This window comes from Mustela putorius, unplaced genomic scaffold (assembly GCF_011764305.1).
Source record: "Mustela putorius furo isolate JIRA1106 unplaced genomic scaffold, ASM1176430v1.1 tig00003858_pilon_pilon_pilon, whole genome shotgun sequence".
Classification (NCBI taxonomy): domain Eukaryota; kingdom Metazoa; phylum Chordata; class Mammalia; order Carnivora; family Mustelidae; genus Mustela; species Mustela putorius.
The window spans coordinates 39,545,007-39,567,737 of NW_025422010.1; the positions used below are offsets into that span (position 1 = coordinate 39,545,007).

A 22,731-nucleotide genomic window follows, 5' to 3' on the forward strand; every position below is an offset into this window, starting at 1 on the left:
AAGGCATTTGACTGGATGGTCTCGGGGAGAAAGTGAGTCTTTTCCATGACTTACCCTTCCCTTACTGCCTCGTCCCTAGGAGGAGTGTGATCTGGGAGCCCTCCAGGTCTAATGCCCTAGACTCTACTGAAGACAGAGGGCTCCCCCTTGCCAGTCAGTTGGACTAGTGGCAGCAGATATGAGAAGAAGAGGAAGGCAGGCCAGCCCCCTAAACTCTGCAAGAATTCAAAGAGAACTGACCCAGATGCAAATGGGCACAGGGACATAACCATCTAGATTGAGTCTCCATGTGGTTTCCGAATAAAGAATCTGATAGGTTGGTTAAAGGAGCATGGCTGCGTGAAGGCAGGAATGAGCCAAGGAGCCTGATGAACAAACAAGCTTGGAGTTTTGTGCCACAAGAGAAGCATCTTCTTCACACATACACAAATCCAACCTTTTTCCGTTGTAGCTTTTGCTTTTCCCTGAATTCTTCCATCTTCCTGGCCTCTTCTCTTAGGGTCTGGGCAAGCTGAATGTGACATTGGGCCACATTGTCTACTTCTGCAAAAAGAATTTAAAAAAAAAAGACAAAACAAAAAACAATACACAAGATCTACATATGTCTGAATTCAAATATACAAAACCGCACAAAACGTATGCACAAAATACTGGAGCAAGGGGTAAAAATAACGTACTTCACTCGGTCACCATTTATTGAGTGCTTCCATGTGCCCAGCCTTGCCTTGGCCATCAAGACCAAAGCTAGGAAATCCTTTAGCTTAGCCTCCTACCACTGGCTGTCACTCATCTAGTGTGTGCCCAGGGCTAGACTGAAAAATAGCCAAGGCCCCAGCTCACAGAGCTTATGTGATAGAAGATATCACAAAACCCACTATGATTTCAAATTCATTACTTATTTCACATTAGATGACTCTAATAGTCTTTCTATCTCTAACATGAGCCTGAGCATTTGTGAGAAAGGTCATACACGAAAATTTTGGCTACCAATAGTTACTTCTAGATAGAAAGATGACTGGTGATTTCTTCCCCTTATTTTCTAAGATCTTTGCAATGAGCATGGCTTATCTTTATAACAACAACAACAACAACAACAACAAAATTCTTATTTTACTTGTTCTAAGAAAACTAATTGAAGCATGGCATTAAAGCTAGAAAGACTGACAGATCTGACCTAAGAAAAAATTTTAAACTTGTGTGTGTCAAAACAACCTTGAACAAGGTTCGAAGATACATAACAAACTGGAAAAACTATTAGTAACTTATATAAAAAAAGTAAATAGCTATATAAAAGAACTTTTATGACTCAAAAGAAATATATACATATATATTCCATTATAAGAAACTACTTAAAGAACATGATTTTTTTTTTAAAGATTGGCTAAATGGCCAATAAACATTTGAAAATGTATTCAGCCTTAAAGCTATTGAAGGAAATGTAAAACTTGAAACCACAGAATATATAATTTTTTGCTTTTAAGTTGGGGAAATTTTTTGAAGTGTGAAAATTCTTCATTTTGGCAAGGATGGGGAAAAATAGCACCTTTGGTGGAGGGAAAAATCAGTACAACCTTTTTGGAGGAAGTCTGGCATTTTGTAAGATCAAAATTTTCTTTCTTTCTTTCTTTCTTTTTTTTTTTTTTTTTTTTTTTGAAGATTTCGTTTTTAAGTAATCTCTGTACTCAGTGTGGAGCTTCAACTCACAATCCTGTGAGATCAAAAGTCACATTCTCCACTGACCAAGCTGCCAGATGCCCCTCAGAACTTTCAAATGTGAAAGAATAATGCAGACCTATGTGAATTGAAATGGGAAGATGTTTAGATAATATTCAGAAAAACAAACTGTAGAGAGCTAGGTATAGTATGATCTCATTCATACAAAAACTCATGTGTGTGTGTGTGTGTGTGTCTGCAATTTAAGAAAGAGAAGGAGAATTACAAATGCATAGAGAAAGGTCTAGAGAGATAACCTACCAAACTTCTAGCATGATGAAAACATTGATATTTTCAGGGGGACCTCGGTGACTCAGTTAGTTAAGCATCTGACTTTGTCTCAGGTCATAATCTTGGGTCCTGAGGCCCAACGGGCTCCCTGCTCAGCAGAGTCTGCTTGTCCCTCTCCCTCTGCCCCTCCTCCTCCTTCTGCTTTCTCTCTCAAATAAATAAAAATTTAAAAAGATAAAAAAAGAAGAACTGAACAGAAATTTTAGAAATAAAAAACACACTAATGGAGATTAAAAAAAAAAAACTCAATGGACGCGCTTAAGAATGGAAGAGACAGGGGCACCTGGGTGGCTCAGTGGGTTAAAGCCTCTGCCCTCGGCTCAGGTCATGATCCCAGGGTCCTGGGATCGAGCCCTGCATCGGGCTCTCTGCTCAGTAGGGAGCCTGCTTCCCCCACTCTCTCTCTGCCTGCCTCTCTGCCTACTTATGATCTCTGTCAAATAAATAAATAAAATCTTTTAAAAAATTGATATTTTCATTTCAAAGTTGATTTTAAAACATAGGATCTGTCCTCACCTCATAGAATCTGTACCACTGAAACAGTATCATCCTCTTTATTTATATGAATAGACATATTTGTGTATAATTTTCATTGCATAAAAACACCTGGAATCACATTCACCAATAACTGCTTATGGCTAGGAAGTGAAAGTTCAGATGTTCATTATCTTCTCGATAGCTGTCTAACTAGTTAGTTGTTTGCTTGAATTTTTAAGACAAATATATATAAATGTATGTTTTCTTTTAATAAGGAGGAAATAAAACTATTTTGGGGAGAAAAAGAAAATAAGTATGAACAAGTTTATAGGCTTAAGAGACCCAGCCTAGGCTGAAGCTCCCTTGGCCCACATGTTTAGGCTTGTGAGTATCTAAGAAACAAGAAACATAAACAATATTTCCACCTGGAGAAATGTATTTATTAGTGGTTAAAGAGGGAAGAAGACACCTTCTATGGAAAAGTTAGGATGAATATCTATTTAGCTAATATTTACAAACGTCTAGAACCAGTCAACTAGCTACAGAAACACTTTAAGCACATATCACGTCTACAGTGTCATGTTAAAATCGCTAGCTTGGAAGCACCAGGTATTGGGAAGAACAGAAAGCCTTAAAGGCACTTTCTGGGAATTGGCCTGGGGACTATTAGAACTGAAGTGTGGGGCGCCTGGCTGGTCAGTTGGGAGAGAGTACAACTCTTGATCTTGATCCACGACCATGAACTCAAACCCCATGTTGAGAGAAGAGATTACTTTAAGAAAAAAAAGAAGTGGGGACACCTAGGTGGCTCAGTAGGTTAAGCGTCTATCTCCAGGTCAGGTCATGATCCGAGAGTCCCGAGATAAGCCTCCCTGCTCAGTGGGGTGTCTGCTTCTCCCTCTCCCTCTGCCCCTCCTCCCCTGCTGTGTTCTCTCTTTCTCAAATAAATAAATAAATAGAACTGGACAGGACCCCTTAAAGGCCAAAGTGCCAGGGTCTCCCCCTGGATTTCAAGTGTGAGAACCGCTGCTCTAAGGGAGTCAAATGCACATCACGACGCGGTGGTGTGGAGGATGGGTTCTCCTGCTCGTTTCAACTCTGCAGAGCTCCTTCTCACCTTGCGAGCTGCTCTAACTTTTTTTTTCACCCAATATGAGATCGCTGTTCAAATTAAAACCCACTTCTGGGACAGACAGACTCAGCACTTGCCAGGGCCAGCAAACACAGTTTAAAGAATCACTTACGCTGTTTGAAGACCTCCAGGGCCCGCTTCAGGGTGCTAAAAAACAAGCACATATATAGTTTCAGTTCTGGAAACTGGCTGTGCAATTTCATAATGCTACTGCACACTTCTCTCTGCCTGAATCTCACGGCCTTCCAGCTCAACTCTGCCTGTGAGCTTGGAAAGACCACAAAGGATCAAGACTTTGGCCATTCACTTTCCTCTTTCTCACTCTCTCAATCCCAGGCATAAGCTTCTCCACTGTCCACCCGGGTAGAGCAAGATGCCAAAATTCCTTATGCCTCCTTTCCCCCAATGGTATTATAGGAGTTATGGTCCCTTTCTCATAAGAATACCAGTCCTTCTCTAAGGTATGATCATTAGAAATATGGATACAAGCCAGTAAAGGAAGGGTTCACACTCTGGCTCCTGATTGCCCCCTATTTCCATTCATCAAACATGTGCTCCTTGAACATAAACTATGAGCTACATGTTGTGGCAGATGTTAAAGATTCAATGATACAAGACAGCCATGATCCCAGACCTCAGGCTCTAATGGGGGAGACACTAAACACATTGCACTAGTGTTCCATTGCTGAATAACAAATTACCACAAATTTAGCAGCTTAAAACAACAGACATTTATTACCTCACGGTTTTGGTGTGGAAAGACCCTGACTCATTTTTCACACCTTCTCTTGATGTCCCCCCATCCTCTTATAGCCCATGGCTCCTCCACCCAGGGAGACCCCCCTTGCCTGTGTTTTGAGTTTTCCCCCATCCTACACTTCTTAAGTAAACCTCCTTCTGAGGTCACTTGGCCCTGGGAATGTTCTTACTCATGCTGCCTTCATAGAAGCAGATCTCACTGGGCTCAGTCAGGCCCCTCCAAGTAAGAATGGAACTTTGTGAATTCACCAGCCCCCAGCCCCCACAGCATAAGATCATGGATCACTTCCTATATGTATATACGTGTGTAGCAAGTTTTGTTACTTTGCAAAGTAAAAGCCCTTGTCTTTTCCAGCTGACCACATCTTCCAGCTCTTTCGCTTTTGCTGCTCTGTTCACTTATCCCAAAAGAGAGGATTCTTCTTTCTCCATGCCTTTTCTCACACAAATATTCCCAATTATTACAAAGACATCAAGCAGAAAAAATAACTGCACATTCTCCGTTCACTTTCTCCAACTTATGATACGATTTTTCAAGTAACACAATGAACTAGAAAGAATCCCATCAGACAAATGTGCCAGCAGTCCAGAAGGACGAATGAGCTTCACGAAGCACAGACTTTCTACTGGCATTACTGAGATATGCAGAGGGACATGGCAGCACGTACAACCAGAAGTCTTTCTCGATGGGGAATCATGGAGCTGAAACCCAGCTTTACTCATAAATTGTTCAGGGTGTAAAATTTTTCTCCCACATGAAGGGCCATTAAGAGAGCAGTCCAAATAGCTCTTCCATTTGTCATTAACATTGTTGCCTCATATCATCACTTAATTGCTATTTCCCTTGCTCAGGGGATGATGACAATCCAGAGACAGAATCGGAACCTTGGGGATGGTGGCCCAGCCATGTCATCTCCATTATTCCCTAGGGTTCTTCATTGTGGGAAGAGAAAATATCCTACCACCCTTTACGTAAGCACTTTGGCCTTAAACCCTAATGCAGCTCCTTAGAGACCCGAGTCTCCGTGTGGTCCAGGAGAGGGAAAAATCCAACTAGTCCATGCAGAAGCAGAGTCTCGCGCTCTTATCCAGGGCCCCTTCCTAAAGATCATCCTGGAGGTACCAGAGACAGAAGTCACCTAAACAACCTTCCATGTCAACCGTGGAGACACCATTGCCAGGAATCATTCTCCATTGCATCTTTCTCTCCGAGCTACGCTCTTAGAAGGAACACTGACTGGCTTTTGTCACAGAGCACAGAGAACAATGCAGAGGCTCTCTAGGAATCTGCTAAGTTAGAGGTCAAATGTGTATGAATATAATAAATATCATTTTGGATCAGGGCGCCTGGGTGGCTCAGTTTGTTAAGCGTCTGACTCCTGGTTTTGGCTCAGGGCCTCATCTCAGGGTCCTGGAATCGAGCCCCGCACCGGGCTCTCTGCTCAGCAAGGAGTCTGCCTGAGATTCTCTCTCTGCCTCTTCCCCCAATGCTCGTTCTCTCACTTCCTCTCTCTCAAATAAATACTTAAATATTTTTTAAAAATATATATCAATTTGGGTTAGACTCCTTCTGCTAAATATTGAAGAGCTCGATAAATATCAATGCAGGAGTCCATATGACTGCCCATGAAGCCACCAGCCCTGTAGATGAGAGGCAGTGTGTCCTAAAGCCATATCTGTATTCAGAGAATAACAGAAAAGTAAATCGTCATACAGAAACCTCCCATCGGGGTGCCTGGGTGGCTCAGTTGGTTAAGCCTCTGCCTCCGGCTCAGGTCATGATCTCAGGGTCCTGGGATCGAGCCCCGCATCGGGCTCTCTGCTCAGCAGAAAGCCTGCTTCCACCCCCTCTCTCTGCCTGCCTCTCTGCCTACTTGTGATCTCTCTCTCTGTCAAATAAATAAATAAAATATTAAAAAAAAAAAAAAGAGGTGCGCCTGGGTGGCTCAGTGGGTTAAGCCTCTGCTTTCGGCTCAGGTCATGATCTTAGGATCCTGGGATGGAGCCCTGCATCGGGCCCTCTGCTCAGCAGTGAGCCTGCTTCCCTTCCTCTCTCTCTGCCTACTTGTGATCTCTGTCTGTCAAGTAAATAAATAAAATCTTAAAAAAAAAAAAAAAGATACCTCCTATCAGTGGTGAGAGCCATAAAATGGCACAAAGACCATCTCTCACAGTTGTCATAAACAGCATGTGTGTATGTGCCTAAGCCCCTCTATTAAACATCTAGTATAAAATTAATATAATCCTCTCTATGAAACAGTATACATAGAAAAAGACTTCAAATTAAATCTAGAAGGTTTTACTAATGGGTCATGGCTTCATAGTTCATTTGAGCCTTCTTTCTATTTTTCTGTATTTTTTACAACTGGAAATAAGGGGGAGGGAAACAATTATAAACTATTTTCACCCAACACATGTCACCCCATGGGCCAGCTCTGTCTGCTGAAGTGATGGGGGCTCCCAGTAGTACTGGTTGACCAGGAACCCAGAACGAAGCGTGGCACCTACTTGATCTCCGACTGTCCACATGGTTTCTTCCTGGAGAGGTTGAGAAGGTCTTTGCCATACTTCTCTTCAATTGATGCCCTGAGGGGAATAGGAGAGGGCTCTGAGTCCTTCTTGGGGTTGATTCTTAGTTAAAACACAAGGCACGCCCCTCGAGGGCAAAACTGCACCTCTGACGGGAGAAGCTCAGATATAAACCAGTCTCTAAAAGGCAGAACTCCCTCTACCCGACCAGAAGAACTATGAGAAGACCAGTAGCCTTCATCTCTAAGTCACCAGCATGGACATCACAGCAAAACCAGACACAGCCTCCTGACCAGCACAGGCTAGGACATTACAGACTAACTATTTAAAACTATGACCCAAGGATTTATTTACCAAAAATTGATTTTTATTTATATTTATATATATATACTTAAGTGGAATACGATATTTCCACCAAATGCTGCACTCCTGAGGCTCACCCCCCCTCCCATGTTCTCGAAGAGTATCCCTTTAACCATCCTATAGAGTTCCTCATCCATAGTCAATTCAAAGACATAGCTAAACTGCAGCAATGAGAGGGCAATTTCAGAATACAGGCTCTGCAGTTGGCAGGTCTCACAAGAACAATTGATTGTTACTTGGTGCAGCAGGGTCTTTCTAATGTGCCAAATATCCCCATTCCCCATCCATTATGGTGTCCCAGGGACCAGAGCAGGTACACTGAACCAGATTCCGGGACCCGACTTTCCTAGGTTTGAAACCAGATCTATCCTTTCTTCGTTGTGTGACCTTTGACAAGCTACATAACCTCTCTGAGCCTCAGTTTCTTCTGCTGTAAAATAAGGATGATAAAACTCACCACACAGGGTTAGTAGGAGAATGAATGAGATAATGTATGCAAAATATATGGTAGTTTATATGTGTATTGGCAAGCCTTCATTAAGTGGCAGCTAGTAACATAGTCTCATTTAATTGCCCCTAGCTACTGGCTGCAGGGTGATGATCCTCATTTTTATATCCATTTCCTGCTCATATCAGGAGCTTGGTATATAAGCTGGCCCCATCCTGGGTTCTATGGGTGAGAGAGTCCAAAGACAAGAGGTACAAGGGACAAAATAAGTTCATTTCCTTGTCAACCAGTGGAAGACCTCAGCCTGGAATGTTCTATAGAATGCTTCCTAAAAGGAAGAAAGAGGTAAGGGAGGTGGAAGAGGGGATAATGTTCGGGGGAGAAGAAGAGAAGGTGGGGGGAATTTGACCTGGACTTTGAAGGATGGGGACAACTCACTTAGGCATCAGGGAGAAGGGAGGACATCCAGGTGGGAAATACCGGAGTAAACATGTACGGGCAGAGACCTCCAAAGCATACTAATCAACTCTGGCCGGCACAGAGAGAGTGGCTGTACTGAGTGAGAATGTATGAAACAGAAAGAAAAGGACGGGAAAGAACAGTTCTGCGCAAGGAACAAGCACATCCTCCCGGAAGGTCACCTGCCCTTCTGCCCAGAGCTGATGAGTCATAAACACACGATCTCTGTGTGTGAGGCCTCTGGAGCTGCCACTTTGTAAGTTCCCATGGTAAGTTAATTACCCAACTTCATTTGAAAAGCTACTCTTCTGGGGCGCCTGGGTGGTTCAGCTGGTTAAGCACTGACTCTTGGTTTCGTCTCAGGTCATGATCTCAGCGTCCTGGGATGGATCCCTGAATCAGGCCCCCTGCCCAGCGGGGGGTCTGCTCTCCCTCTTCCCCTTCCCCCTGCTTGTGCACCATGCTCTCTCCCTCATGCACATTCTCTCTCAAATAAATAAATAAAATCTTTAAAAAAAATTCTCTCTTTCTTTCTCTTGCCTTCACCAACTTGTGCATTCTCTCACGCTCTCTTAAAAAAAAAATAACTAAAGAATAAAATAATAGGGCAGTGATATTTGTAAAACTTTTGTTTTATGCATGTGTGTACTAGGTGGCAATGTAAAAATTTTTTTATTATTTCTTTCTTCTTTAAAAAACTTTATTTTTTTCTTTTTATTTTATTTCTTCTGAGGGTTTCATTTAAAAAAACAGGTGGACATCCCTGATTTCCATCACCATCCCCATTGTGTCCGGGATCTCTTGGGTGGTCCAGCCTGGGCAACAGAAGCTTCGGTCAGTAGCCAATGCCTCCTCATGGCTGTATGGCAAGGCTAGTTCCTTCCCAAGAAAATGTATAAAAGCCCTTCCTGGAGGAGGAGCTAAAAATCAAGGGACATTCTGCAATCTGTGTATCTTATAGTTGTGAAACACCTGTTTGCTGCTACCTTGTCAGAGGTATGCTGGACAAAGGTAGAAGCCCACCTCCTGTGCCCATCAGGAGAAAGGAACACTGTATGTTGGTGTCACCACTGTCAACCAGCTTGGGTAGAAGAGGGAGGCTGGTCCCTCAAAGGAGCGGTACGTAGCCAGCTCCCTGGAGCCCGAGGGTTGGTGGACCTCTCTCCACCCAACCCTCCAGCCAGTTCTCCAGTTCCCTGGGGACCTTCAAGGGGGCAGACAACCATAGAAATGTGATGTTATCCCATTTTCTCTTGAGAAGAAAATAGAAACACTTAATGGAAAAACACGTTGACATCTGGATCTCCAAGTTATAAACCTCTTATTCAGTGTGACACAAATAAGATCTGTTCACTAGTTTGGGTCCCAGCAACGACCCCAATCTTGGGCCAAAAATCCCTCCTAGGTGCTCCTTCATTCAGAATCACTGGGAAACTGAGTATTCTGCTGGGATAAGATTTTCCACAAAACTAACTGGCCCCATTAAATATGGAACTTTTTTTTAAAAAAGTCCTATCCATTAAAAAAAAGAAAAGGAAAGGAAAAGTCCTCTAAACTGCCATGGACCACCCTGAACACCAAGCCCCTCGCCCGCCAGGATGCTGCAACCTGCCGCCATCTTTCTCACTGCTCTGTGTCCCTACCAGCCCACCCCAGCCTCTGAATCAGCTAAGCCTTGCTCTTCTCCCACAGACACGAGGGTACTCCTCCACCTATGAAATCCACACTGCCCTCTGAAGGCCCCGAAAGGTCCTCTCTGTCCCGCCTGGACTGACCAGTCTTTCACAATCTCCCTCTCCCAGGAGGTTTTTAGTGCCACCCCTATCACTTCACTTCGCATTTTATGATATTTTGTGCGCTGCTTCATTCCTAAATCTCCTTTGTCATGGATTTCTAAGAGCTCTAGGAGAGAAATAACCATTTACTTCTTGGGGACCATCCCATAAGCTACAGCAGAGGGCCTGTGGACCCCCAAAGACAAAGTGTAAATGATTCCTTTGAATGGGTTTTGTCTCCCCTCCGTCTTCGAGGAAGAAGAGCAGGTACCTCTCTTTCAGGAAGTCTTCAAACTCTTTGCAGTTCTTGCGGCCATTGTTGAGGTGCTGGATGAGGCAGTCGTAGCCCACGGTGCTGAGGATATCCGTGCTCTGGTGATAAACAACATGGCGTCAGAGCAGGGACCCTGAGGACGGCGTCCCCAGGCCTAAAGAGCGCACGGGGCCAAGCGCAGGGGGAAGCCGGCAGTGGGAAGTTTCAACGCACTTCACCTCCAAGACAGATATGACCAAAGAGGACGAAATAGAAGACGTAAGCGTGTTTGTAGCTATGGGAGAACTGTCAGCTGAATGGGATGCTCACTGGCATGGCCTTCCGTGTCCCCACGCCCAACGTGTCTGTTGTGGATCTGACCTGCCGCCTGGAGAAAGCTGCCAAATATGATGACATCAAGAAGGTGGTGAAGCAGGCATCAGAGGGCCCCCTTAAGGGCATCCTGGGGTATACTGAGGACCAGGTTGTCTCCTGCGACTTCAACAGTGACACCCACTCCTCTACCTTCGATGCTGGGGCTGGCATTGCTCTCAATGACCACTTTGTCAAGCTCATTTCCTGGTATGACAATGAATTTGGCTACAGCAACCGGGTGGTGGACCTTATGGTCCACATGGCCTCCAAGGAATAAGAGCCCCCTGAACCACCAGCCCCAGCCAGAGCAAGAGGAAGAAAGAGGCCCTCAGCTGCTGGGGAATCCCTGCCCCAACTTATCCCCTAAAACACTGAGAATCTCCCAACCTCCACTGTTTCCATCCCAGACACCCTGAAGAAGGGGAGGGGCTTGGGGAGCCCTACCTTGTCATGTACCATCAATAAAGTATACTGTACCCAGCCAAAAAAAAAAAACGTTAGGAAGGGGAAGGGCCACGAAGCAGGAAGTGATGGGACAGAGAGATCACAAGGAAGAGAGGGCTGGCCGGGCTCTGTCCCTCTCTGCACTCCCACCCAGAACTGGGACCAGGGCTACACAGTCTTCCCTTTGTCCTTAAACTTGTCACGGAGCTTGACACGGATGTCCCTTCCCACAAACAATAAGCCTGGTGTGTCGGGCGGGGGTTGAGGGTATCCCTGCAAAGGGCAAGCAGCTCGGAGCCAGGAGCCAGGCCCCAGGAGCTGAGAGGGGGTCCACTGCCCACTGGGAAACATGAAGGGAACCAGCAGGATCCATCACAGGGTCACCGGCTGGCCCCAGCTGGTGATGGGTGATTGGAGGGAGAGGAATTTTTTTTTTTTCATTTTAAATTAGCAATTTATACCTATTTGATTCTACTGTGCACTGGGAGGTTGGAGGAAGCTACCTTAGTCCCCAAAGCAGCAGCCCCAAAGGCAGTACATTTTTAAAATCAAAGTCCCTCAGCCCCTCCAACCAACCAGTCAGGGACTCAAGAATATCCCCTGAAGTGTCCCCTAATGAGGCTGCTTCCCTGGCTGCTACCTCCACATGCATACAACAAGCTACCTGATTCAGGCTCCAAGTCCTTAGAGAGGTTAGTTGGCTGCCACTGGGTGTGCCCTGAGGAGCTCTGAACTCACCCACCCCTTGCCCAGCCCAGGTGACCACCCCTTCCCAGGCCCAGTCAGCAGAAGGGGGTACCACTCTGCCATTGGTGGTGACTGGAGGACTCCTGAAGACACCACTCTACACAGTCCCAGGCACCAGAGAAGCAGAATTTCTCTCTTCCATTTGCTGTCATTTACACTGGATCCCTTGAAGATAGGGTCCCAGAGAGATCCAGTAGGACCCAGGCTTGAGGCTGATTTTAACATGGCATTCAGAAACCTCACTGGGCATAACTCACGCTGCATTTTTAAAGATGGGTTATTGGGCACATGGGTGGCTCAGTCATTAAGCGTCTGACTTTGGCTCAGGTCATGATCCCAGGGTCTTGGGATAGAGCCCTGCACTGGTCTCCCTGCTCAGCAGGGAGCCTGCTTCTCCCTCTGCCTCTACCTGTAGTTCTGCCTACTTGTGCTCTCTATCTCTCTGTCAGATAAATAAATAAAATCTTTTTTAAAATAAATAAATAAATGAAATAAAGATGGGTTATTATCAGAATAGTCAATTTTCCACATATAATTAAACCTAAGTAAGAAATGCCTTTAATTCTATGAATTCCGGCTGTTGTTTCAGCACAGATTTAGGCCTCGAGAAGCCTAAGGAAATGGCCTCTCCAAAGCTTCAGTCCTCCCACCATCCCTCCATACATACTTCTCTCTCAGCCGGGTAGGCATCTTATGATTTCCCACAATGCAGCGTTCCGTGGCAACTCTAAGACAATGTTTACATTATCTCCTCCTGAATCCAAATCCAGTCCCTCAGCCCCCAAGTTCTCTGGAAGCCCCCTCTGAGTAGCCCTGACGCCCCCTCCCCTGGGCTCTCAGAGCGCCGAGCATCTGAATTTGCTGCTCGGTATCCACCACATGAAGAACCTTGCTGCCCCAACTCTTTGGCAAGTTCCCTGCAGCTTCTCCCTAGTCTGGGGCACCCCTCCACACACACACCACCAAACCCTCTAGCTTCATATGATGCACACCTAAGGTCTACAATAAATTCTGTAGGGAAGAAACACCTCTTGTGTTCCAGCCAGGTGCATCTGAGGATGAGGATGAAAATGGACTCCGGAGTGAATGAGTGAATGAATGGTTACACAGGGCCATGGTCAATGGTAGTTTGTAGATGGAAGTGCTTTGCCTTTCCCAGAGAAAAGCCCTTGGGTTCCCTGTGTTATGATATTCATTTGAAAAATGTAGTTCCCTTTTTCTTAATGAAAGGTGCAGATACTCTTGGACCAGGCAGGAAGGATGGGAGCTAGACTAGGGTTTCATGGAAACAAACCAGGTCATTCGGCCTCCTGGCTCTCAGCCTTAAGAAAAACAGAACTGCTGGGCGCCTGGGTGGCTCAGTGGATTAAGCCGCTGCCTTCGGCTCAGGTCATGATCTCAGGGTCCTGGGATCGAGTCCCGCATCGGGCTCTCTGCTCAGCAGGGAGCCTGCTTCCTCCTCTCTCTCTCTGCCTGCCTCTCTGCCTACTTGTGATCTCTGTCAGATAAATAAATAAAATCTTTAAAAAAAAAAAAAAAAAAAAAAAAAGAAAAACAGAACTGCTGCTTCAGAGCAATGACTGGGATACAGAGGTGACCAAGAATGGAAATCCCCAAGGATCTAGAGGGCCAAGTAGGCTACAAGACTGCATGAGCACAAAACTGGCATCACAGGTCTGCCATCAGAAGTCATAGCCCCATAAACTCAGTATCCTCAGCTTGGTAAACTGAGCCCCCAACACAGTATCCCTGACTTCTCTCCCTGAGCTTTTCCCATACTGGGTCTCTTCCCCTGACCTCCAAATGAACAGTTAATGTTTCTACCCCAGGACTTTTACACATGCTCCCCCTGCCCCATGGTGGGAATGGCATTTCCTCCTCTTCACTTAAGTCTCTCCTCTGCTTCAGAGCCAGTTCAAATTCCATTTCCTCTCTGGAGTCTTCCTCAAGTAATTCCCACTATAGTCTTCTCTTCCTCTTCTGAATTCCTGGAGTGTTTAATGCCCATTCCTCTATTTGGCTCTTATTCTATATTATTTTATGTCATTAGTCAACATCTTTTTAAAAACTAGCTAATTTCTTAAAAGATTTCTGGATCACACCCAACTTTTATCTCCCAAAGCAACTTCCACGTTAACGGTGCTTGAGAAAAGTCTGTTAACTGTATGCCAACTATGGACAAGATAAGGTTCCAAAGTCCTCATTAGAGTTCTTGCCATCAAGGATCCTGTTGTTCATTTAGGGAGTCAGTAAAAGACACATAAAACAAACGTGCATGCACAAGGAAAATTAGAGGCTAAAACAATATACGAGACTATAAAGAGAAAATATATAATGAATGAGATAGAGAAGAAAAATTAGGCTTGGGTCATCAGCAAAGAGAAAAAATGAGTCTTTTAGAATGACTGGGATTCACACAAGAAATCAGATAATATTTCAAACCAACTGATAATGAAGAAAATGATACATCAACATTTGTGAGATGCAGCAAAATAGGGCTTAAAGGGAAACTTAGAGCTTTATTCTTTTTTTAAGATTTATTTACTTATTTATTTATTTGACAGAGAGAGAGAGAGATCACAAGTAGGCAGAGAGGCAGGCAGAGAGAGAGAGAGGGAAGCAGGCTCCCCGCTGAGCAGAGAGCCCGATGCAGGACTCGATCCCAGGACTCTGAGATCATGACCTGAGCCGAAGGCAGCGGCTCAACCCACTGAGCCACCCAGGTGCCCATCTTAGAGCTTTAAATGCTTAAAGAGCAAAGAAGTTTTTAAAAGTAATGATCTGGGGCATCTGGGTGGCTGAGTGGTTAAGGCCTCTGCCTTCAGCTCAGGTCATGATCCCAGGGTCCTGGGATTGAGCCCCACATCAGGCTCTCTGCTCAGCAGGAAACCTGCTTCCCCCTCTCTCTCTCTGCCTGCCTCTCTGCCTACTTGTGATCTCTGTCTGTCAAATAAATAAATTAAATCTTAAAAAATAAATAAATAAAAGTAATGATCTAAGCCTTCACTTAATGGAAGTAGGAAAAAAGAATGAATGAATCTATAGTAAGTAGAAGGAAGGAAATAAAAATAGTGGAACACAAATAAAATAAAAAATAAAAATAGTAGAACACAATGACACAGAAATGGACAAATAAATTGTTTATGAAAAATTGTTTACCTTCACCTGGAAATTCAAATTAAAGTCACAGTAATATCTACTTCATGCCCATGCCCACTAAAATAGCTAAAACTGAAAAGTCAACAATGAATGTAGGCAGGAATGCTGAACTATGAGACCTCTCACACCTTGTTGATGGGAACGTAAAAATGGTACATTTTTAAAAGTAGCAAATTCTCAAAAAGATAAATATATACATACCCCATGACCCAAAGTCCCACCCATTTCGCATTTACCCAAGCGAAATGAAAACATATGTCCACAAAAAGACTTGCACGAGAATCGTCGTAGGAGTGTTAGACCCAATAACCCCAAACTGGAAACAACCCAAATGTCTAACAACTGATGAATGGCAAACAATGTGTGTCAAGTCTATACAATGGGATAATACTCAGTGATAGAAAGACAGAACTACTGACCCATAAAACCACCTGGATGGATCGTAAGGTCATGCCAGTGAAAGATGCGACACAAGTATTTACTGTGTAATGTTACTCACAGGACATTCTAGGAGAGGCACTACTAGGACATATTTCTTGGTAAAAGAGATAACAGTGATTGCCTGAGCCAGGGGAGAAAATGGGGCTGGAATGGGAAGGGGCCCTCCAAGAATTTCCTGGAACAATGGAAAACCATACATCCAAGTGACCCACATTCCTATCAAGATCATTCCATAGAGAAGTGTGGGCTGTACAGGTATAGGCAGTTTCTGAAACTCACTGACCTACGCATTTTTTATCTTATGTAAATTATGCCTCAATAAAATTAAAAGGTAAAAAAAAACTGCATTAGGATTCAGAGGGAGAATGGGCAGGAGGAAATCAGTAGAAGGGGTAGAGGCAGCTCAGCCTTAGATGTGGACCTGGCGTAGGAGTCCTGGGTGAGGCAGGGAGAAGAAAAAGAAGGGAGAGTGAATCTAAGCACCCAACAAACCTCCCCAAGTCCCAGAACTCGAGGTTTCATGATACTCAAATCACAGACAGGTAAACAGCATTCAAGTTTCAGTCAATGGGTTAGTACTTGAACCACAAAGACATTTCTATTTCCTTAAGACAAAAAATTTGTCCAATCCAGCAGTGAGCTCATGGGTGCCACATCAGCAGACATGTGAACCAAAGAATAGTACTAACAGTCTCGTGAGCACGGCAGCAGGCAGTCTGGACCAGGGGGGCTCTGGGTTCCCGAAGGAGGATGTGTCTGTGGGCTGCCTGGTGGAGGGTGACTCTACTGCCCACCAGCTCCCCACCCCAGATCTAACACTCAGGTCTGATTCCGCTCACTTGGTCCAGGCACATCCAGGTCTCCTTCCTGCCCAGAGCTGAGCCCCCAGCTTCAGAGGCCTCTGAGAATTTGTTTCCAGACTCCTTTCCCACCATGGGGCCTATGGGCAGAAGGTATAAAGGCAGAGGGGAAGCAAAGAGTACCTGTGGCCTCTCAAGCTGCCATCCAGGTTACAGGCACTGCGGCCAGGGTGTCCCCATGGCTGTCCCCACATCTGGTTCTGTGCTGCGTCTCTCTCTCTCATGGTGTCTCCTACACACAATTTCTCTACACAGGGGCTCCAAGGCCGCCCTATGCCAGAATCCTCCCAGCAGACCCTCAGGTCCCACCCAGACCTCCAGGTTCTGAGCTTGGGGCATCTCCATTTTTATGCATTCCTTCCAAGTGACTTTCTGCCACTGGAGAACTGCGGCCACAGACATGATGAAAGATGAGAGAAGATCGGGGATTCTGCGCAGAGGAGCTGAGCACGGAGGAAAGCAGGATGCAGGAAACTAGAGAACACGGCAGATGTGGGAGGCAGGAGAACCACGGCCGGAAACGGGCATGGAAAAGAGAGCAGGGGAAGACTCCACGGTTCCAGCTTCATTTTGAAACCTCTTTTTTATTTTATTTTTTTATTTTTTTTATTTCTTTGACAGAAACAGATCACAAGTAGGCAGAGAGGCAGGCAGAGAGAGAGAAGGAAGCAGGCTCCCCGCTGAGCAGAGAGCCCGATGCAGGACTCGATCCCAGGACCCTGAGATCATGACCGGAGCTGAAGGCAGAGGCTTTAACCCACTAAGCCACCCAGGTGCCCATTTTGAAACCTCTTTGAGTAAAAAACCGTGAATCAGTGCTGATGCCTCTAGGAGGGTGTGGGGCCACTGACCGTGCCGTTCAGTACAAAGGCTGCATTTGTCTACCACCTGGGCATGTGACACAGCCGCCGGCCACACTTTGCATTATTGATCCACCGCACGTTCCATAAACACAGCGAGGTGAGAGCTATTTCCATGTTTCACAGCTGGAGAAAATAGGGCGCTAAGAAGTGATGGTCTCCTGATCACTGTCTCCAACGACAATGAAAGATTTTAACCCTTAACCGACAATATTATCCAAATCTCTGTCATTCATGAAGAGCTATACAGCAACAGTAGACATGGGATACAGACCAAGGCATTCTTGTTACCCCCTAGGCTCTCCGCCTGGACCTTCCTACTTACTTTCCTGTCTCTTATACCCAAAGAGGTAAAACCAGATGATTCAAACTCACCTTATCAGCAAATGTGGATTAATTATTATTAATTAATATTAAAAATGAGGTCCAATATACATTGCATGCTTGCTGTATTCCAAAGAGCATACTGATTATCATGCATGGAATGTCCTGTATAATCCTTGTAACAGCCCTGTGACACGGGTATCATTCTTATCTTCATTTACAGGACAAGAAACTGAGGATCAAAGTCTATATTCGTAAACCACTCAACCACACAGCTTCTCTTCCTGGAGGACAAGGAGCATAGCTAATTTTCTGTCAGTCCACTTCCCAGCAAGTCTAAAGATTTTATTTTTAAGTAATCTCTACACCCAATGTGGGGCTCCAACTTAAAACAGATCCAGAGGCTGAGCCAGCCAGGCGCCCTGCCCCCACCTAGCAATTCTCCGTGGGCACACCCAGGCTTTCACACCACACTTGGGTTTGAGTCCAAATTCTACTGCACCAGCTGTGTGACCTTGGGCTGAGCGCTTAGTCTCCATTCGTGTGAATTTACAAGGCTGTAAAATTGGGGAGTATTGTAAGGCTCAAACGACATACCGTGCCTTGACTTTGTCAAGTGCTTCATAAACTAAAGGAATGAAGGGAGACACATTCAAGACCAGGCCACGGGAATAAAAAGCATATGGATTCAGACCTGTGTGAACTTTTTCCTTGAAAGTGGACCACAGTGAAATAAATGTAGCTATTCAAAAATAACTATGTCATCATCAGAGGAAGCAGCTGGGAAGGTGTCAGAGGCTATAGAAACTGCTGTTTTCAGCCATGTGTTCCTAAAACCCAAAGTCAGAATCCTGTCATGGTTGTGTCGTTAAGCCCTCTCGTAAGCCATCACAGGGGACGGTGAGGCAAGAATGAACCCCACCCCAGTTCCCACGCCGGCTGTGCTCTGCAAGCCCACAGCAGGTCTCCCTCACTCCCTCCAACCTTCCGTCACACATGCCCAGCTCCATCTGGCCTGGATCCATTTTCACATGTAGAAATGTCCCTCCTGTCAGGTCATTAGGTCAATTAAAAAGGCAATCCACTCAACTGAAAATACATTTGAACGTAACTGTGCGATACCAAACCTCTGCATCAGAAATTTAAAGAAAAAAAAAAATGATAAGATGGGGACCAAAATGTTCAAAGCAGTTCTCTTCTGCGGCGCTTGGGTGGTTCAGTCAGTTAAACATCCAACTCTTGGTTTTGGCCCAGGTCATAACATCAGGACTGTGGGACAGAGCCCCACATCAGGCTCTGCACTCAGCAGGGTGTCTGCTTGAGAGTCTCTCTCTACTCTCCCTTTTCCCCTTCCCCCTCTCTTTTTCTTAAATAAATAAATAAAATCTTGGGCTTTTTTTTTTTTTTTTTTGAGGCCTTTTGTTTCTCTCTCATGTGTTTGCTGGCCCCACTAAAATAACAAATGATCCACAACCACAGTGGAAAAGTAGGGCCCAATGAGGAAGCTGGAGATTTGTAGGAATTTCTGTTATATAAAAAGCTAATGGGCTCGATGGACAGAGGACAGAAGCCAGTATTCCCACCCACGCAAAACAGAAGTTCCACAAACTTTCCCAGCAAAGCCCTAGAAACCCTCAAGCTCAAATTGGCAAAGGCTGGACCTGAAGCAACTGTGGAAAATCGGCAGGGTATGTGAAGGCCATGGGCACCCGGCCAGTGCCCCGCCCTGCTCTCAGGGCAGGCAGAGCAGCTGATGCTGACTCTCACTCCAAAGCCATCATTGGCAAGGACTCTGCCAGCCAGCAGCCTCCTAGCAAGGACATGGAGTCCAGAACAGCAACAGCTGACCGACCCTAGGCACTATCGGAGTAGGTGAATGAAAATAGCCCAGAAAATGTCAAAGAGATATGTAATGAGTAAGGACTTACCTACCATATAAAAACAGTATAAAGTAAGAAAAGTTTTAAAAGTGTGGTATATGACATGCAGAGCTGATACTCAGGTAAATAAAATACAAACAACAGTCCAGAAATGGTTTCATGTGCACAGAGGATTTAACATATGATAAAGGAAGCATTTGAAACCAGAAAGCAAAGGATGGCTTATTCAATAAATGTTATTGTGACAATGACTGTCTTTTTTCCAAAAAACTAAATATAGAGCCCTTCCTAACATCATACTCTAAAATAAATATCTGATTAAGTGAAGGTCTAGGCATGGAAATCATACATATATAAGAAGGATATATAGAATATATATTTTTTAAAATATTGAGGTAAGAGATTTTTCTAGACCACAAACTTAGAGCATTAAAAAAAAAAAAAAGGCGAAATTAGCCTATTCTGAAAATACAGTTTAGCAAAATGGACCCCATTTGGGACAGAAAGTTTAAACAGGCTGATTTCCATAGAAGAAACAGAAACCAAGGAGCAGAGAAAAGCAACAGAACTGGATTTTTCATAGTAGAATGGAATTCCATTCTCAAATCCTCAGGGGAAAAAACTATTCCTAAGGTCCAAAATTGATTGGAAATAAAAGAAAATGTCCTCATTCACCTTGTAAAGCAAATATAACACAGTATTTAAACTTAATGGCGTACAGAAAAGGAAGTTACAGATCAATATAACTTATAAATATTAATCAAAATGTTCTAAATAAAATATTAGCAAGATCAGGGGCGCCTGGGTGGCTCAGTTGGTTGAGCATCCAATTCTTGGTTTTGGCTCAGGTCAAGGTCTCAAGGTCGCGGGATCAGGCCCCTGTCCCTGGGCTCTGTGCTCAGCAGGGAGTCTGCTTGAGATTCTCTCTCTCCCTCTGCCTCACCCCTTCCCCCCCCACGGTCTCTCACTCTCTCATAAATAAATAAATCTTTATAAAATATTAGCAAAAATAATCCAATGCCACATTCAGAAGAGAATGTAACATGACTAAGTGGGATTTATTCCAAGAATGCAAAATTGGTTTAATATTAGGAAATGTATTAACCTAATAAAACATTGTAATAAATCTAAACAGAAAAATTAGGATTTTCTCCCTACGTGCCTATGGTGGCTAAATAGACTCCAAAGATTCCTACGTCTTAATCCCTGGATTCTATGAACTTTATCTTATACAGAAAACAAGTCTTTGTTGGTATGATTACATTAGGACTATTGAAATAGGGACATTATTTGGGTGGGTCCTAAATGTAATCACAGATGTTCTTATGAGAAGGAGTAGAGGGAGATTTGACACCAGGGAGGAAAAGCCATGTGACCACAGAGGCAAGACTGGGGTGATGTGTCACAGGCCAAGAAATGCTATCAGCCACCAGAGGCTGGGAAGGAAAAGGAACGGATTTTTCCCTACAACATCCCGAGGGAGTACCGCCTTGCTGACACCTGGATTTCACCTCAGTGATGCTGATTTTGGACTTCTGGCCTCCAGAACTGGGAACGAAAGCATCCCTACTAGCAGATGATATGATACACATGGAAAGTTGTTCTTTGCTCCTGGATAGGATGACTCACTGTCCTAAAAATGTCAGTTCTGAGTTAATTTATAATTGTAATGCAATCCCAATGAAAATACCAACAAGTTTTTTCTTATGTGGTTAAACAAAGTTCATATGGAAATCATAAAACTGTAGAGGTGACCAGGAAAATACGGAGCAAGGAAAGTTCTGAAGGAAAGCCTGCCCTACCAGACATTTGGACATAGTATAAAGCCCCCATAATTAACACACTGTGAGGCCGGGGCAGAAATAGTCAAATAGACCAGCACAACAGAATATAAGGTCCAGAAATAGATGCAAGTACACATGGAAATTTAATATATGATAAAGGTTGCATCTCACATCACTTGGGCAAAAATGGACTTTTTCATAAGTGGTGCTGGAACAACTGTTAGACATGTAGGAAATGATAAAAATAGATTCAAGCCCCATACCGTACACAACTATAAATTCAAGATGGATCAGAGGTCTCAAGGTAAAAAAAGAAAAAGAGAGAGGGGGGGGGCGCCTGGGTGGCTCAGTGGGTTAAGCCTCTGCTTTCAGCTCAGGTCATGATCCCAGGGTCCTGGGATCGAGCCCCGCATCGGGCTCTCTGCTCAGCAGGGAGCCTGCTTCCTCCTCTCTCTCTGCCTGCTTCTCTGCACTCTGCCTACTTGTGATCTCTGTCTGTCAAATAAATAAATAAAATCTTTAAAAAAAAAAAAAAAAAGAGAAAGAGAGAGAGACCTGCAAGTACTAGAAGTAAACATTTATGGGGCACCTGGTTGGCTCAGTTGGCTAAGTGCCTACCTTTGGCCCATGTCATGAAACCAGGATCCTGGTATCGAGCCCCACATCAGGCTCCCTGATCAGAGGGGTGTGTGCTTCTCCCTCTGACTGCTGCTCCCCCTGCCTGTGCTCTCTCTCTCTGTCAAACAAATAAATAAAATCTTAAAAAAAGAAAAAAGGAGTAAACATTCCAAAAGTTTTTCTAACTGTGACTTAAAATCCAAGTACACTAGGACACCTGGGTGGCTAAGTCAGTTAAGTGTCTGCCACAGCTCAGGTCATGATCCCAGGGTCCTCAGACTGAGTCCCACATCAGGTTCCTTGACCAGCAGGAAATCTGCTTCTCCCTCTGCCTGCTGTTCGCTCAATATCTCTCTCTCTTCTCTGACAAATAAATACATAAAATCCTTTTTAAAAAAATCCAAGTGCACTGAAAGAAAAAAATTCATACATCAGGCCACCTAAAAATAAACTTCATACCAAAAAAATAATAATAGACAACATTAAAAGGACAAAGTAAGGGGAAATAGTTACAATAAAATCGCAGCTGAAGGGCTATTATCTCTGACATAAAAATAATTATTTAAAATTGATGGAAAAGGATAGGGTGCCTGGATGGTTCAGTCAGTGAAGTGTCTGACTCTTGGCTTCAGCCCAGGTCACGATCTCAGGGTCATGGGACAGAACCCTGCGTGGGGCTTCACACTCAGTGCAGAGTCTGCTTGAGGTCCTCTCTCCCTCCCCCTCTGCTCCTCCCTCTTGAGTGCTTTTTCTCTCTAAAATAAACAAATAGGGGCGCCTGGGTGGCTCAGTGGGTTAAGCCGCTGCCTTCAGCTCAGGTCATGATCTCAGGGTCCTGGGATCGAGCCCCGCATCAGGCTCTCTGCTCAGCAGGAAGCCTGCTTCCTCCTCTCTCTCTCTCTGCCTGCCTCTCTGCCTACTTGTGATCTCTCTCTGTCAAATAAATAAATAAAATCTTAAATAAAATAAAATAAAATAAAATAAACAAATAAACCTTTTAAAAGAAAGGAAAATAAAATAAAAGGAAAGGAAAAGGAACC

At 44.4% G+C, this 22,731-nt stretch overlaps 2 protein-coding genes across 2 annotated transcripts in view; one reads left to right on the plus strand and one right to left on the minus strand.

Annotated features, from left to right (window-relative positions):
• Positions 1–22,731, minus strand: part of PSTPIP2 (proline-serine-threonine phosphatase interacting protein 2) — a 70,630-nt gene that overhangs the window by 21,571 nt on the left and 26,328 nt on the right. The window contains exons 2-5 of the mRNA XM_004752223.3: positions 10,218–10,318; positions 6,881–6,958; positions 3,726–3,760; positions 437–543 (exon numbers count right to left, since the gene is read on the minus strand). Of these exons, the coding sequence (XP_004752280.1) occupies positions 437–543; positions 3,726–3,760; positions 6,881–6,958; positions 10,218–10,318 (321 nt within the window). The remainder of the gene's footprint in view (positions 1–436; positions 544–3,725; positions 3,761–6,880; positions 6,959–10,217; positions 10,319–22,731) is intronic.
• LOC123387636 (glyceraldehyde-3-phosphate dehydrogenase-like) lies at positions 10,505–11,069 on the plus strand. The gene has a single exon (XM_045065585.1). It carries the CDS (start codon positions 10,522–10,524, stop codon positions 10,849–10,851), a length of 330 nt encoding a protein of 109 aa, XP_044921520.1. The 5' UTR covers positions 10,505–10,521; the 3' UTR covers positions 10,852–11,069.

Coding starts and splice junctions, on each gene's coding strand:
- LOC123387636 (XM_045065585.1), top strand. CDS start 10,522: ATGCTCACTGGCATGGCCTTCCGTGTCCCCACGCCCAACGTGTCTGTT.